The sequence below is a fragment of the Triticum aestivum genome, chromosome 7D (genome assembly GCF_018294505.1).
Source record: "Triticum aestivum cultivar Chinese Spring chromosome 7D, IWGSC CS RefSeq v2.1, whole genome shotgun sequence".
In the NCBI taxonomy this organism is placed as follows: Eukaryota; Viridiplantae; Streptophyta; class Magnoliopsida; order Poales; family Poaceae; genus Triticum; species Triticum aestivum.
This window is the reverse complement of record NC_057814.1, coordinates 244,768,698-244,782,244: the sequence shown is the minus strand read 5'-3', so window position 1 is coordinate 244,782,244 and position 13,547 is coordinate 244,768,698. Positions and strand designations below refer to the sequence as shown.

The 13,547-nt window shown below is 47.6% G+C and overlaps 2 protein-coding genes across 3 annotated transcripts; one reads left to right on the top strand and one right to left on the bottom strand.

Moving 5' to 3' along the window:
• Positions 1 to 3,609: 3,609 nt before the first annotated feature.
• Positions 3,610 to 6,050, top strand: LOC123167801 (bidirectional sugar transporter SWEET11). Its single transcript, XM_044585663.1, has 5 exons — positions 3,610 to 3,917; positions 4,500 to 4,536; positions 4,658 to 5,030; positions 5,135 to 5,254; positions 5,354 to 6,050. The coding sequence occupies exons 1-5, from the start codon at positions 3,860 to 3,862 to the stop codon at positions 5,684 to 5,686; spliced, it is 921 nt and encodes a 306-aa protein (XP_044441598.1). The 5' UTR covers positions 3,610 to 3,859; the 3' UTR covers positions 5,687 to 6,050.
• A 3,501-nt stretch (positions 6,051 to 9,551) lies between these two features.
• LOC123168125 (uncharacterized) lies at positions 9,552 to 13,017 on the bottom strand. Of its 2 annotated transcripts, none has more exons than XM_044585994.1 (8): positions 12,799 to 13,017; positions 12,080 to 12,179; positions 11,724 to 11,791; positions 10,811 to 10,883; positions 10,563 to 10,678; positions 10,380 to 10,484; positions 10,010 to 10,109; positions 9,552 to 9,897 (listed from the first exon to the last, which is right to left on the bottom strand). In XM_044585994.1, the coding sequence occupies exons 2-8, from the start codon at positions 12,161 to 12,163 to the stop codon at positions 9,721 to 9,723; spliced, it is 723 nt and encodes a 240-aa protein (XP_044441929.1). In that variant the 5' UTR covers positions 12,164 to 12,179; positions 12,799 to 13,017; the 3' UTR covers positions 9,552 to 9,720. The 2 variants fall into 2 exon arrangements, with proteins under 2 accessions (XP_044441929.1, XP_044441928.1); XM_044585993.1 differs by having other exon boundaries at positions 12,080 to 12,176; positions 12,799 to 12,985.
• Positions 13,018 to 13,547: the final 530 nt, after the last annotated feature.

Genomic DNA, 13,547 nt, shown 5'->3' with positions numbered 1-13,547 from the left:
CAAAATCTAAATTAAGCCGAACCAAAAGATTAGTTGGCTTTCTTCTTCTTTTTTCTAGGGTAAGATCAGTTAGCTTTGTTTACAGCACATTTGCACTGAGGTCAAAGTAGGTGCTGTCTAGAATTTCTCCACACCTAGTTGCAATATTTGGACAGGATAAGATAACAGAGCTTGCCACCTACTGGCTGTCTCTTAGCATGAATTTATATATGAATGCCTTCTGAAGCAACTGCTAGGTAATATTGGCATGATAAGAACTAACTGCCCACATCTTCACTAAATTTGATGCTGAGTGATGCCACAACCTGACGAGACATGGAGTCCAAGCAAACACCACATCTCAGCATCTTTTTTTCTGTAATTGGATGTTGGAATGCTGCCATGGGCAAGAAACAAGAAACTGAGACCAGCAAGTTACTTCTCATCATCGGCCAGATCAATTCTAACACAACAATGTATGCTCAAATTTCTGTTGGTTGTGGTTTACAACTACAAGCTACCAAATTTGCTTCAAGAAGAGGTGTCGTTGTGAAGTTGCGTCCATTGATGGAGTTTTAGTGATAAAATCAAGTAATTGTATAGACCAAGTATTTGGAACAGGTAAATGTTGGAGGCCAGCTATGTGTCTACTTATACGGCACCTCTGAGCAGATCTTTCTCCTCGGCCTAGCTGGCTCTATGAAACATAAATAGCAGTAGACTAGCTAGTAGCATGCATTCCTGTGGACAGAAGGTGGTCTAGTTGAACAAGTGTTGCTAAATATGCCCCTAAGAAAAATTTAGCATTCATGTCATGTACACCTGGAGCCTGCTTGAAATTTCCCCCTAGTTTTCTCGGCATTTACATGGTCCTCAACTCCTCATGTTGCATGATGACAGTGTTTGCTGCCTCAAGAGCTCAAGAAAACAGGGACCGTACCAGATAGGAAAGACGGATCCAGAAAGTATGCAGTACAAATGCAAACTATTCCAAGCCAGTACAATAATAATGTGATGCACTTCACTTTTGAAACTAGCTGACGTGAACCTGAAGGGGCACAAACTCTGCATTCCAAGTCTCTTGGAAGAAAAAAGGGAGGCACCGCTAGTTTCTTGAGTCCTGACCTTTTGTTTCTTTTGGTCAAAAGAAGCCTGTCTATTAACATCAAATAAAATTCAGTAACACTAACAATAAACTCTGGGTTTTGAACCGTCCGCATACTTCAAATGGACTTTTCATGTACTCCCTCCGTCCCGAATTACTTGTCGCAGAAATGGATGTATCTAGAAGTATTTTTAGTTCTAGACATCCATTTCTATCCAATTCTGCCATAAGTAATTCGGGACGGAGGGAGTATATCATTAAGCCTTTTCCTCTACATTAAGTAGAAACACTTCAGTCATATGTAATAATTACAGTTGAGCGATGAAATCCTTTTAACCCCGCAAAAAAATGTAATAATTGCAAGTGCATCCTTCAAACTGATACTACTCCATGTATTCCTGCAAGTCAAATTTGCACTCCGTAATCCATATACAGTATTGGTAACAAAATTATCTTCAGAAATGGTATCCCCAATTGATTGCAAGCAATCCCGGCTAACTGGTAGTGTGGATTCACATGGTTTCCTAGAACTCTTTCATAGCTAGCTGATTACTTGGTGGAGGACAATATGTGCGCTACTATTCTTGATCAAGTCACTTTTCAGTGTATCATGTTTGAGCTCACCAATGGTGATGTAGTCAACATATATCTCTTCTGCTCCTGTCAGCTAAACTGTTCATACCGAGGGCTTATGTATGGGTGATCATTCTTTTCACTTTCTCTGTATCTTGTACCTTTTGTGAACCAAAAGATCTTATTGGGAACTGGGGAAGAAAGTGAATATATTAAATTTGTTTTATTACTTTCTTTAAGATGGTCGTCAAGGATATATGGGACGAATTCCCATCGGTGTGACACCATTGGGAAACACACCTCATGAACATTGTGAGGGAAAGCTGACAGGAATAACTACACTTTCATCACTGGAAGCCGACATCTTTTCTGTTCTAAATGTTCCGCTTTTTTCGTAGCCTCATACACCAGCTTGGTGAGCCAAGAGCACCAAAATCCTGCAGATTAATTAATGCTGGCTAATCTCTTACGTGTTGGTTGATTGTTAATTAGATTTCAGAATTCACTCCCTTCTATAGCAATTCCTAACTTATGGAATGGTGGTTAATTCAATTAATTCAGGGCTAGCAAGAAATCAATGACGCGGCAACAAACTGACAGACCCCTGTCTTCCAGGCACTGTTTTCGCCTATGTATAGATCATGATTGCCTCTTAGAGCGTATTCATGGTTTAGCTAGGCAACTTGTTAGTTAAGTTGTGTAGTGAATAGCTTGGAAACTTTTACAATGACTAGTTAACAATATCAGAGGAACAACAAATATTGTGAGTCGAAACAATTAATGCAGCACATATGAGAAGGCCCTTTTATAGATGTATACATAGGCATATATATTCTTTACTACTCCCTCCGTTCACAAATATAAGATGTTTCGGATATTTCAATATGGACTATATACAGACTGAAATGAGTGAATAAACACAATAAAATGTATGCCTGTTTTATGAAACATAATGAGCGACTTAATTAATGAAAATATAGTTAGGATGTGTTACATTGTAATTTTGCCTATGTGACAGTCTAGGAGTCTGTCCAGCATGGAGCACTGCGAGATGCCTCACACACATAGCTACATTTTTACTCCATTATCAAATGAATCTTTCCCTCCTTATCACACAACTTTCCAAGACCAGACACACGTTTTCAAAACTCATTTTGCCTGCGTTCCAAATGCAGCAAACGTTCACAGAGGGGAGAGGGAGACAGAGACAGGAGTAGTTATTGAAATAGCCATCAAGTATAGTTACCAAATGTGTAAGTAAATCTCAACATCACCCAACTACATCTCCTGTAGAGGTATCACTAACACTATAACCAACATCCGTCCCTCGCAACCAGCGGAGCGTTTCGTGAAGACACCAGCCTGCCCGTGTCACATCAACTGCACCGCTGATGATGCACTAGAGAAACTCATGAAAAAACCAAGAAAGAAATATCTCTCCATATTAATACAGCAGTAAACAAGGTTTAAAGCATTCGCAAAAAAAAAACAAGGTTTAAAGAAGCTGATTTTCCTTTATATGGACAAAGAATGATGATGCTTTCAGTTTTGTCGACCCAGCCGATGCGTACGAGTACCAATACCAATTCAACGAGGCTAAACAAGAACCAAGGGAACCGGTCCGGCGGTCTGTCCACCGGTTTTCAGCAAAAAAGGAAAAAAAAAGGTGGAAGAGGAGCGAAGCCGGGCGCCGTGCGATACGCATGCATCGTTCGTGCGAAGGTCGAATCGCTCGCCATTTACTTTTTCTCGTAAAAATAAATGTACCATCTTTCCAGGACTAAACCACGCAAAAACGAGATACAGACACGTTTTCAAAACTCATTTTGCCTACGTTCCAAATGCAGCAAAATGTTTCACAGAGGGGCCGGGGAGGGAGACGGAGACAGAGTGGTAGCTGGTGCGTTCACAAGGCCGGGCAGGCTGATGCGGCCAGGAGTGGCTGCTGTACTGTACAGCACCAGCGCCCGTCTATATAAGCCAGCGCCCGTCGCCGAGGCCAAACCACACAAGCAGCAGTCGCATCTCCTCGAGAGCTCGCACTGATCCTTGTGTCACCGGGAAAGGGAGTAGGAGAGGGGACTCTTGGCTCCGGGACACTAGTTCTTGGCTAAGATCTTCTCCCTCCCTCCTTTCCTCTCCCTCCAGCTGATACCTTCACTAGCTAGCAGTAGCCGAGTCTTCTTCGCCGTCGTCGTCGCAATGGCTGGGGGCCTCTTCGACATGTCTCACCCGGCGAGCGCCCTCGCCGGCATCGCAGGTACGTAATCCATGGACAGATGCAGTTTCATTCGGTGTTTGTATGTCATTCGGCACAGCACACCTCTGGTGCTTCCTCTCTTCCTTGTTGAGCAGTCTGCCAGCTGTGCATTTATCGCAAGATCCATCGTCTAGGTTGGTTCGTGCATGCATAGGGTAGGGAAGCTAGCGCACAATTCTTCATCCAAAACCCCACCACCTCCCAATTCTAGCAAGAACACATCCTCGGTTGCTGACAAACAACAGAGACACGCACGGACACAGATCGATCACACCTAAAAGGCTAACCCCCCATCAATTGTGCGTGCATTTCGTAGTTAATGCATTTGTCACCAACAGCTCACAGTGCACTCTCTATCGATCTCCCTGCCAAATTCCCTTTCTTTTCTTGGAATGGCGATTGGTTGAGCGGCGACGGATGCGTGCTCTCCCCTGCAACTTCCTTGCCGTTGGTTGCACCCGCGCACTAAATAAATTAAAAATGAACATTCTACTACTAATTATAGGTGCCAAAAGAACTAATTAAAGAATGCCACTGACAAAACTAACGGCGTCGATTTTCCTCTTCCTTGATCTCGTGCAGGAAACATCGTCTCCTTCTTCGTGTTCCTCGCGCCAATGTAAGTATATATCTAACCAGCTGCTAATTCCCAGCATATTGATCTTTGACGTACGTACGCCATTGATGCATGTGGTGATGGCGTTGAACTGACGATGGGTGTCGCGTACGTGCGGGTGCAGGGCGACGTTCCTGCAGATCTACAGGAAGAAGACGACGGGCGGGTTCAGCTCGGTGCCGTACGTGGTGGCGCTCTTCAGCTGCTCGCTGCTCATCTTCTACGCGCTGCTCAAGACCGACTCCCCCCTCCTGCTCACCATCAACAGCTTCGGCTGCTGCATCGAGACCGTCTACATCGTCGCCTACCTCGTCTACGCGCCGCCCCGCGCCAGGCTCAGGACGCTCGCCTACTTCTTCGTCCTCGACGTCGCCGCCTTCGGCCTCGTCCTCGTCGTCACCATGTACGCCTTCGCGCCGGCCCACCGCGTCAAGTTCCTCGGCAGCGTCTGCCTCGCATTCTCCATGGCCGTCTTCGTCGCGCCGCTCTCCATCATCGTACGTCGTTAGCTAAGCCGCCCCGCTGCCTCTCTCTCTTCTGTTCTGCTTTGATCGTTTTGGCCGGCCATGCATGACAATTGACATGGCAATATGGCATGCAGGTCAAGGTGATCAAGACCAAGAGCGTGGAGTTCCTGCCCGTCGGCCTCTCCTTCTGCCTCGTCCTCAGCGCCGTCGCGTGGTTCTGCTACGGCCTCTTCACCAAGGACCCATTCGTCATGGTATGCCACCTAGCTAATTACTCTCTAGCTACTTGTTCCCTTAACCTGGCATTGCTTTTTGAGTGGATGGATCTCTGACTCTGCCATGCGCGCATGCAGTACCCGAACGTGGGCGGCTTCTTCTTCAGCTGCGTCCAGATTGGGCTCTACTGCTGGTACCGCAAGCCCAGCAACGCCGTGCTGCCCACTACTACCGCCGACGCCGGCAACGGCAATGGCGGCTCCGCAGACCAGCCGCAGGTGCAGGTGATCGAGCTGCCCGTGCACTCCGTCGCCATCCTGTCCGTGGGCCCCGTCCCGATCCTCGGCGTGCACAAGATCGAGGTCATCGCGGCAGAGCAGCAGACCGTCATCGACGTCAAGGACGCCGCCAGGGCTGCCGAGGTCGACCAGCCGGAGGTCATCGAGATCGTCCCCGCCCCCGCCGTGTGAGACAGACTTCCACCCCACCCCACCCCACCAACATCGACGACGACACACGACACGAGCATGCATGACACGCCACACGGCATGCATGGAGATGGAGAACTGATGGGTTTGGTTAATTAAGTAGTTAATTATTACTGAGTAGTATCATCGTACTGCAGGGTGCGCGCGCGTGTGGATTACTTACTTTAGTTAATTTATTATTACTGGATTGTACTGCGTGGCGTTAGTTAAATTATTACCTTCAGGTGTGTGCCTCGATCTCTCTTAATCAGTAGTAGTCCGCGTTGGTGCGGTGACAATAATAAAACACGACCTACTACTTGTGCATGTTGTGATGCATGCATGTGTACTGGTCATTCATGCTGTATATTGCAGTCTCTCTCGCGTCTCAGACCTTGCCTGATTTGTGTCATCCATCGATCGATTCATCAATAGACTGCAATATGACAGTATATTAATTATTACTATGATTGATTAATTAGCTTGGCTGTCTCTTTCTACTTATACTGTTTACTGGCTCAGCCTACTAGTAGTGCCTACTAGAAGTCGGCCTACCAAAAGCGAAAAGTGCAATGGTTGATCAAGCAAACAGTGGAATCTAGAACACCACAGCTTAGCACAATAAAGACAAGAATTATTTCACAACACATCCCGCACTGAAACAAGCTCCAAGGAACCGGGCCTCTACTGCCTCAAAGTTCCTGAAAATTCACAATTGGAGTAGGATTTAAACGGTTTCTTGGAACAACCCAAAGGCAGCTCTTAGAAATGTGGGTGTAGGTTTACTGACACCAGAAACAGTCATCTCCCGCCTGACCTTATCGGGTTGCAACTGCAATGCGATACAAAGACATCAAAGAGAGTTTTTGATAAAAAATGCCATGAACAAAGAACCGTGAGAAAGCTACGGAGGCAGGGATCATGTTAAGAGTCCGGTCAACTGTGACTTCTCTACCTCCTTGTCAACAGCTAGTGTTTTGTAGACAACGGAGGCATGCTCCTTAGATCCATAAACAACTTCATAACCACTGTCAAACAAAAATAAATAGAAGCACAACAATGTACAAAAAATCTAGAAACCACCTACACCAGCTTAAAATTAGCGGGCAGCAGAAAGAAGGCATTTGCACAACAACACTGCAATTTATCTGTTGCATTAATTTCTGATGATACATACTGTATATAGCATCTCAATTCTCAAACGGTTTCCTTGGGAGGCATTGACCCTTATTCCTTGCTCCAGGAGAGGCGACTAGAGTTCCCCCTCCTCCCCTCCTGCCCCCGCTGGCCGCCGGCCTAGCCCCCCGCCACAGTCCCCTTCCGCCCCCTCCTTCCCCCCTCCAGATCTGCCTCGCGCCACCTCCTCGGGAGGTGGCCGGGGCGGAGCTCGAGCAACTCTCCCGCGAGCTCCCTCCTCCCCCGTCTCCCCCCGCTGCCGCTGGCAGACGCCCCCGGCGCTGGCCCGGGTGGTGCCGGCGGCGGCGGGCCTTCTTGTCCCCGCACGCGCGTGCTCCCTTCCCGGGGCAGGGAGGCGGCGGCGGTGCTCCTCGGTTTGGCTGCGGTCCGGCGGCCCTGCGGCGGTGGCAGGCGTGGTGTCGGCGCCGCTCCTTGGCGGCGGGGCGGCGTGGTGGAGCTGGGTGGCCGGCGTCGCGCCCCCGGCCAAGATCTGGGCCCGGCGGGCCCCATCTGGGTCCTAGCGGGCCGCCCCCCTCCCCCCCCCCCGGCGTGGCCTCATTGTCTGCGGCGCAATGAGGACGAGGTGCGGCTCGGATGTGGGGCGGCGGCGTCGACGGCGTGCCGGTACAGTGCGAGGGCGGGAGCTTTACGGGCCTACGAGGGCTCGGCGGGCCTGGTGTGCTCCTGCTATTGCGTCCGGACGGCTACCGTCGCTGACGGTGGAGGTGGGGCCCTCCCGCATGCCGACGGTGTTGTTGCCCTAGTCCCGGCTCTGATTCTTCGCCGTGCTGTCCTCACTTCGCGGTGCCGTGGTGAGACGGCGCTGGGGCCTCAAGACCGCGTTGGCGCAGGGTGGTGGTTGGTTTGGTGGCAAGCTCCGGAGCGCCCGAGGTGCGGGTTGGGATCAGGGGAAACCCCTGTCGGCATGGCTGACTCCGGCGCGGTGGCGCCTGTGGGTGCCACCTGACCTTCCGGGAGGGCGTCGGGGGCTACCCTTCCTCTCGCCTCATCGTGTACCGGGGGAAACCCTTGGCAGCAGCGTCGTCATCGTCGCGATCCTTCTTGAATGTGTTGATAGGTGCCGGCGCTTCGGAGTCTTGGAGCCTAGTGGAAGATCCCGGCGGACGCAGCAATCGCGAGGCTTCTTTGTTTTTGTTGATCCGCCGTTGTCGGCATTTGTTTCTTTTGCTCTTTCTCTGTCGTTTCTTTTGGGCGTGACTGTGCTGCTTCCGCCCCAGCACCTATCCCTATATGGTTCGGTTGGTTGCTTTGTAATACAAAGTGGGGGGAAACCTTTTTTCGATAAACGGGCGACACCGTGAAGGCAGCAGTGCACAACGTATATCAAGTTGATTTCAGTAATTCAGATTCAAAATAGCCACAAGAACAAATGCACACAAGTTTTCAGTAGATTTTGGCATCGACCATTGAGGTATCCATTGTTTCAATTGCTTGTCCGGCGTGGAGGGCTGGCTATTAGGATTGCGTTGGGTATTCAGAAACGAGCTAATATTGATGATATGCATGGTAATTGGACCAGGATGGTCACTAACCCCTGTATTTCTCACTCCTGTCTCTGGGATGGGAGATGTAGGTGGGTGATGGTGGTGGCTTGTTGTACATGTAATACAGAAATTTAAATACTGTACAAGATAGTATGAGGCCTGTCCTTTACCGCTCAGAAAAAAAAGGATGGTCGCTAAACAGCTGAGATCGTAGTGGGAGCAGCAGCTGCTTGTAGAGCTACTTGGCTCTCTACTAGGAATGATGTGACGTCAGATCGCCAAGCCATTAACCATCGTGATCTCAATCTCCCGTGCCATCTTTTCAGCTTTTTTGCCTATGAATGAACTAGCGGCAGCTAGTCTCAGGCAATCCATCAAACACCACGCGTGCAAGGTGGTAAACTTGTAGTACTGATACAGCAGCCAGCACTTGGCAAACTACACAAATTTCTGCAAGCCACGAGCAGATCATGAGCTGACTACAACAGTCGTCACCACTCACCAGGCGAAGCCCCACCACCACCAGGACCGGGAGGAAGAGGCTGCGGCTACCGCATCAGCCATCGCGGCCCCGGGTTGTCGAACTCGAACCACCCTTCGTGAAATACGTGCGCCCGTAGTCGGCCCTGGGCGACCTAGGACTAGGAGCCCGAAGTTTCACTCGCCGGCGCCGGCGGGTGCCGTGCGTGTCGCGAGCGCCCAGCTCAAGTGTTCGATGGTCCTGGAACCGTTGTATGCTCTGCCCCTGGGCCTGGGGTACAGAGTCGACGTTTGGCCATCCTGTGCCGTTGGATCCAAAGTTGTGTGGCTAGGATTGAAGCTGCCGAGGGAAATGTGACGCATGCAATGAATTCTGTACACTGTTTGAGCAGAAACATGTGCATTGGTATGCTGAAAGTAAACGCAAGGCTTTAGATTCTAAAAAAAGCAAATTTTATGCGCACAAATTGTTTCTTTATCTCCTTACAAAGTACTCCCTCTGTTGCATAATTCTTGTCATGGTTTTAGTTCAAACGGAGGGAGTATTGTATGTGTGTGTGTGTACAACACAGAAAAGTCTACATGCTTTTAGAGCAAAATTTATAGATTCACATTTTCATCAGAAGATGTTCATCAGCAAAAAACATTTGGTGTTTCCAATCCAAAAGTAACGGCGGGCAACAGCACCTGGGTGCACGGTGAGCCGATGCATTTTCCAAATGGGACATCTTTTCTTCAGCAAACTGCATAACGATGGTGAGCAGCAATGCTCGTCTCCGTCTGGAACATAGCATGTTCAAGTTTATCTTCGTAAAAGGACTGTTTACAAGACTGCAGTACTATCTTAACGGCTACTGGTGACACGCCATGGCGATATCAGGTGATCCGTATGAGCAGAACCACCATGACAAACATGCAGGTCATCAGAAAGATGAGCAACCACTGGAAGCAGGTTGTCTTGGAGGCCAGCGAGTAGACCTCCGAGGCTCGCGCCGTTGCACGACCAGTGCTCGCCAGGCTATGCTCCACGGCTCTCTCGGTGGAATCGAGGATCTGCATCACAAGTACAAAAGCAGGTGAGCATTCTCAGTAAACATCCAGCAGAAATGGAACTGAAGTAACTTCATGCAAAAGAAGACAATGCCAAGGCAACAGAAAAGGCTACCTTCTCTGTATCTTGCACGGATTGGTTCATTAAAAGGCTACTCTCCTTCAGCTGGCGTGCTAAGTCAACCATTTCGTCAGTCAGATCTTCTTGCAGCTTCCTGTGCAGTTAGGAGATCCAACAGAGTAAGAGGGTAGCCAGTATATTTAGTTGTTCATCTTGTACGACCCTAACTTTCCATGCTTAGTCCTTAAAACATCAAAAGAAATGGGTAATCATAATAAAATATAGCACTGGTTACAGCTTTCAACTTTTCATAGCAGCAAAATCAGCGAGACCAGTCAGAGACTGAGGTCCAAAAGAATAATGAGAGCATTAAGCCAGAGACTGAGGTCCAAAAGAAACTTGCAAAAAAAAAGGGGGGACATACCTATGCTTCTCAATATGAGCCTGAGCTTCTGCATCCAATTTAATAGGTGCTCCAGTGTCTTTTTCTTTTCTTTCATGACTGCTTGGTCCAACCTCCATCTGAGCCCTATTTAATTGCATTCATTAGTTTGTTAGTTATTACTGTAAGAGAAGTCAAAATATAAAAGGACCAAATATCACTTACGTCGATCTCCTTCGCAATCCTGATGATAAGGATATTGGACTCCCAACCTTTTCTCTTTCTCTTTCATAAGAGTTGTCTTGCTCTCTACTCTGATCAACCAGATTTTCATTTTCTGGCTGCATAAAAAAAATATAGTATTGAAAGTGCATCTAGAAACTACATTATATGAGCAACAGTGGTATGCACCGTTACATGTAGAGGTATTTAGCATATCGATATAGATATGAATCAACATGATAAACACATACCACTAGAGAAGCAAGCGTGGCAGCTAGTGCTTCAATCTTTTCTGAATACTCACTCAGCTTAGCTTTTGAAATACTGAATCAAGAAGGAAGTCATGAATGAACCTGTTCTGATCATGGGAATGCACGCGTAAAGAGAAAAGGATAACTTGCTTTGCTCCGCACATGACTATCAGTATAAACTCGCCGATGAAAAGGCAGGCAGTATACCAGACATTCTCATCACCAAAATGCAGGCCATCAAATGGAAAGTTTGTAGTTTGAACCTTCATGTAAGATTTCTTTTGTCAAGCAAGGAGAGTATCTTTACAGATAGAGTATCCAGATTTCCATGAATTCAAAAGAAAAAGAGTATCCAGATTTGTGTGCCTTTATTGAGTGGAGAAGCATGGGCCCTTTTATACTGAACAAGAATGGTACATCTGGAGGCCAGTCAGTGTACACAGAGAAAATTCAAATATGTAAGCGAAAAGCTATAGTGGCATTCGTCATGAGTTCCTATCAAAATTTGGGCCCATTCCTATAACAACAGTACAGAGAGGTTGAAGTGCTGAAACACACGATCAATGAAAGCAAGCTGGCAGCAAACTGTATTCAATGACTAACAACCACTAATCCTTTACCTTAATAGGAAATACATATAAATGGATGGCGATACTGATACAGATGCATTCGCACGATTTAAGTATTGGTACCTTGGAAGGACACACTAAATTCATAAACTAGGAGCAAGAGTGCATTATAATTTAATATTAGACTACAATCTTGATGGTTACGATCTTGTCATATACCGGCTGTATTTCTTTCTATAATTCTGGATCCTCAACAAATGCTAGCTGGAACACAGGTTGCAGCTTGCAGGCTATACCACCATCAACATATTAATTCCCCAATAGCACACAACACTATACCATACCTTGATATTCCTTCTGGTGTAATTTCAGCTCCAAGCTGCTCCAACAGCTCCCTGGCTGTGGTTATGTACTGCAAATGGAGGCTGTCAGTGCCAGTACATGATTCAGCCAAACTGATAAAAATTTGAAGTGAGGATATCCATTAGCTACCACCTGTTAAAGTTGAACAAAAACAGAATGAAGCAAGCAAATTCCATCAAAGAAACTTCCTTATACTCATTTTAACAACAAGGATCCAGGTGGAAGCTATATCTTTCTTCTCCTCCATTTAAATTAATTACGGAACATTGTCTGCTCCGATGTTGAACAGAAATTAAGAATGATACAAATCTAAGAAGATTAGAGGAGCTACACTTACATGGACAAGCTTAGCCTGATTCTGCTGGCGGGGGGCCGCCTCAAGCAGCCTTTTCAGGTTCACTTCCACCTTGCTGAACACCATGATTAACTAATACCTGCTGGATTATTTCAAAGGGGGCACATTGTGATATTACATAAAACACACAGAACAAACAGATTTCCGATTAAATTGCTTCCAGTATCAGCAATCAGACTAGTACTACAGGATATTCACACCCGTAATGGTGGCACTAACACTGCGTTCGGGCCTCCGTACTGAATTGGTTTCAATTCCAATTCAGTTAGGAAACTGCAATGGACTTGGAAAATCTAGTTGAGTAGCAAATGCTTTGTTTGTGGATGGAGCGATGCTGTTTTGAGGCCACTGGACTAAGAATTTATAGATGAAGATACGAGCCAGGGAAGGGGAAGAAGGGGATCCAAGGAAGGGGAAGGAGAAGATGGAAGAGGAGATGGGTTCCGGCGGCCAGAATAGACGGGGAGGCACATGAGGGCCGCTGCAGGCATTGGAGGAGATGGCCTTCCGTGGCCGGAGATGGGCGAGATGGAAGGCCTACGCCGGCCAGAGAGATCCGACTGCCGAGGGAGCTTGAAGGCGGCGGCCGTCCAGGTCAGGGATGGAGAGGAGGAACGCTGCAGGAGGAGGGAAAGAGGCGGCTGCCGAGGAGTGAGCCGCCGCCGGATAGAGGAGGAGGGCCGGGGAGTCGGGATGCATACCTGCGCCGCCGACCGCCGCCGCCGCCGCCGCCTCCTGAAGCTTTTGGTCGCGCGGGGGACGGAGCCAGGTCTCTCGCGGGGCTTGTGTCTCCAATCGTTTTGTTTCTTTTGCGGGACTTGGCCAATTCAACCGAAATCGGAGGCAGGAAGGTCTGTATCGAGGGAGGGCTGCGCAGGTGAGAGAGATTTCAGTCTGTATTCCACCCGTTTCAGTCTGGACGCTTCGGTGCCATCGAAACAGTTGAATTGGTACCTAGTATTAGTACTAGCTAATACTCCCTTCGTTTTTATTTACTCCGCATATTAGTTTTGGTCAAAGTTAAACTTTGCAAACTTTGACAAAGTTTATAGACAAAAATATTAACATATACAATAACAAATCAATATCATTTGATTCGTTGTTGAATGTACTTCCACATCATATAGATTTGTTATGCTAAATATTTATATTCATTTCTATAAATTTGGTCAAACTTTACAAAGATTGACTTCAGTCAACTCCAATATGCGGAGTAAATAAAAACGGAGGGAGTACCAAATCCAACTCAGAGGGTTCAATACAGAGATTCAAGCGCAGTATAACAGATATTGGGGAACGAGAATTCAGGCTCTATTAGCAATAATCTCAGAACTTCCTGGTTCTCTTCCATGGCGGAGTTATTACTGCTGGAGGGGGCACCGCCGCTGTGTGACAAATCGGCAAAAGCTTCGACGCCGATCATCGCCTGCCATGGCCGTCAGAGCTGTTG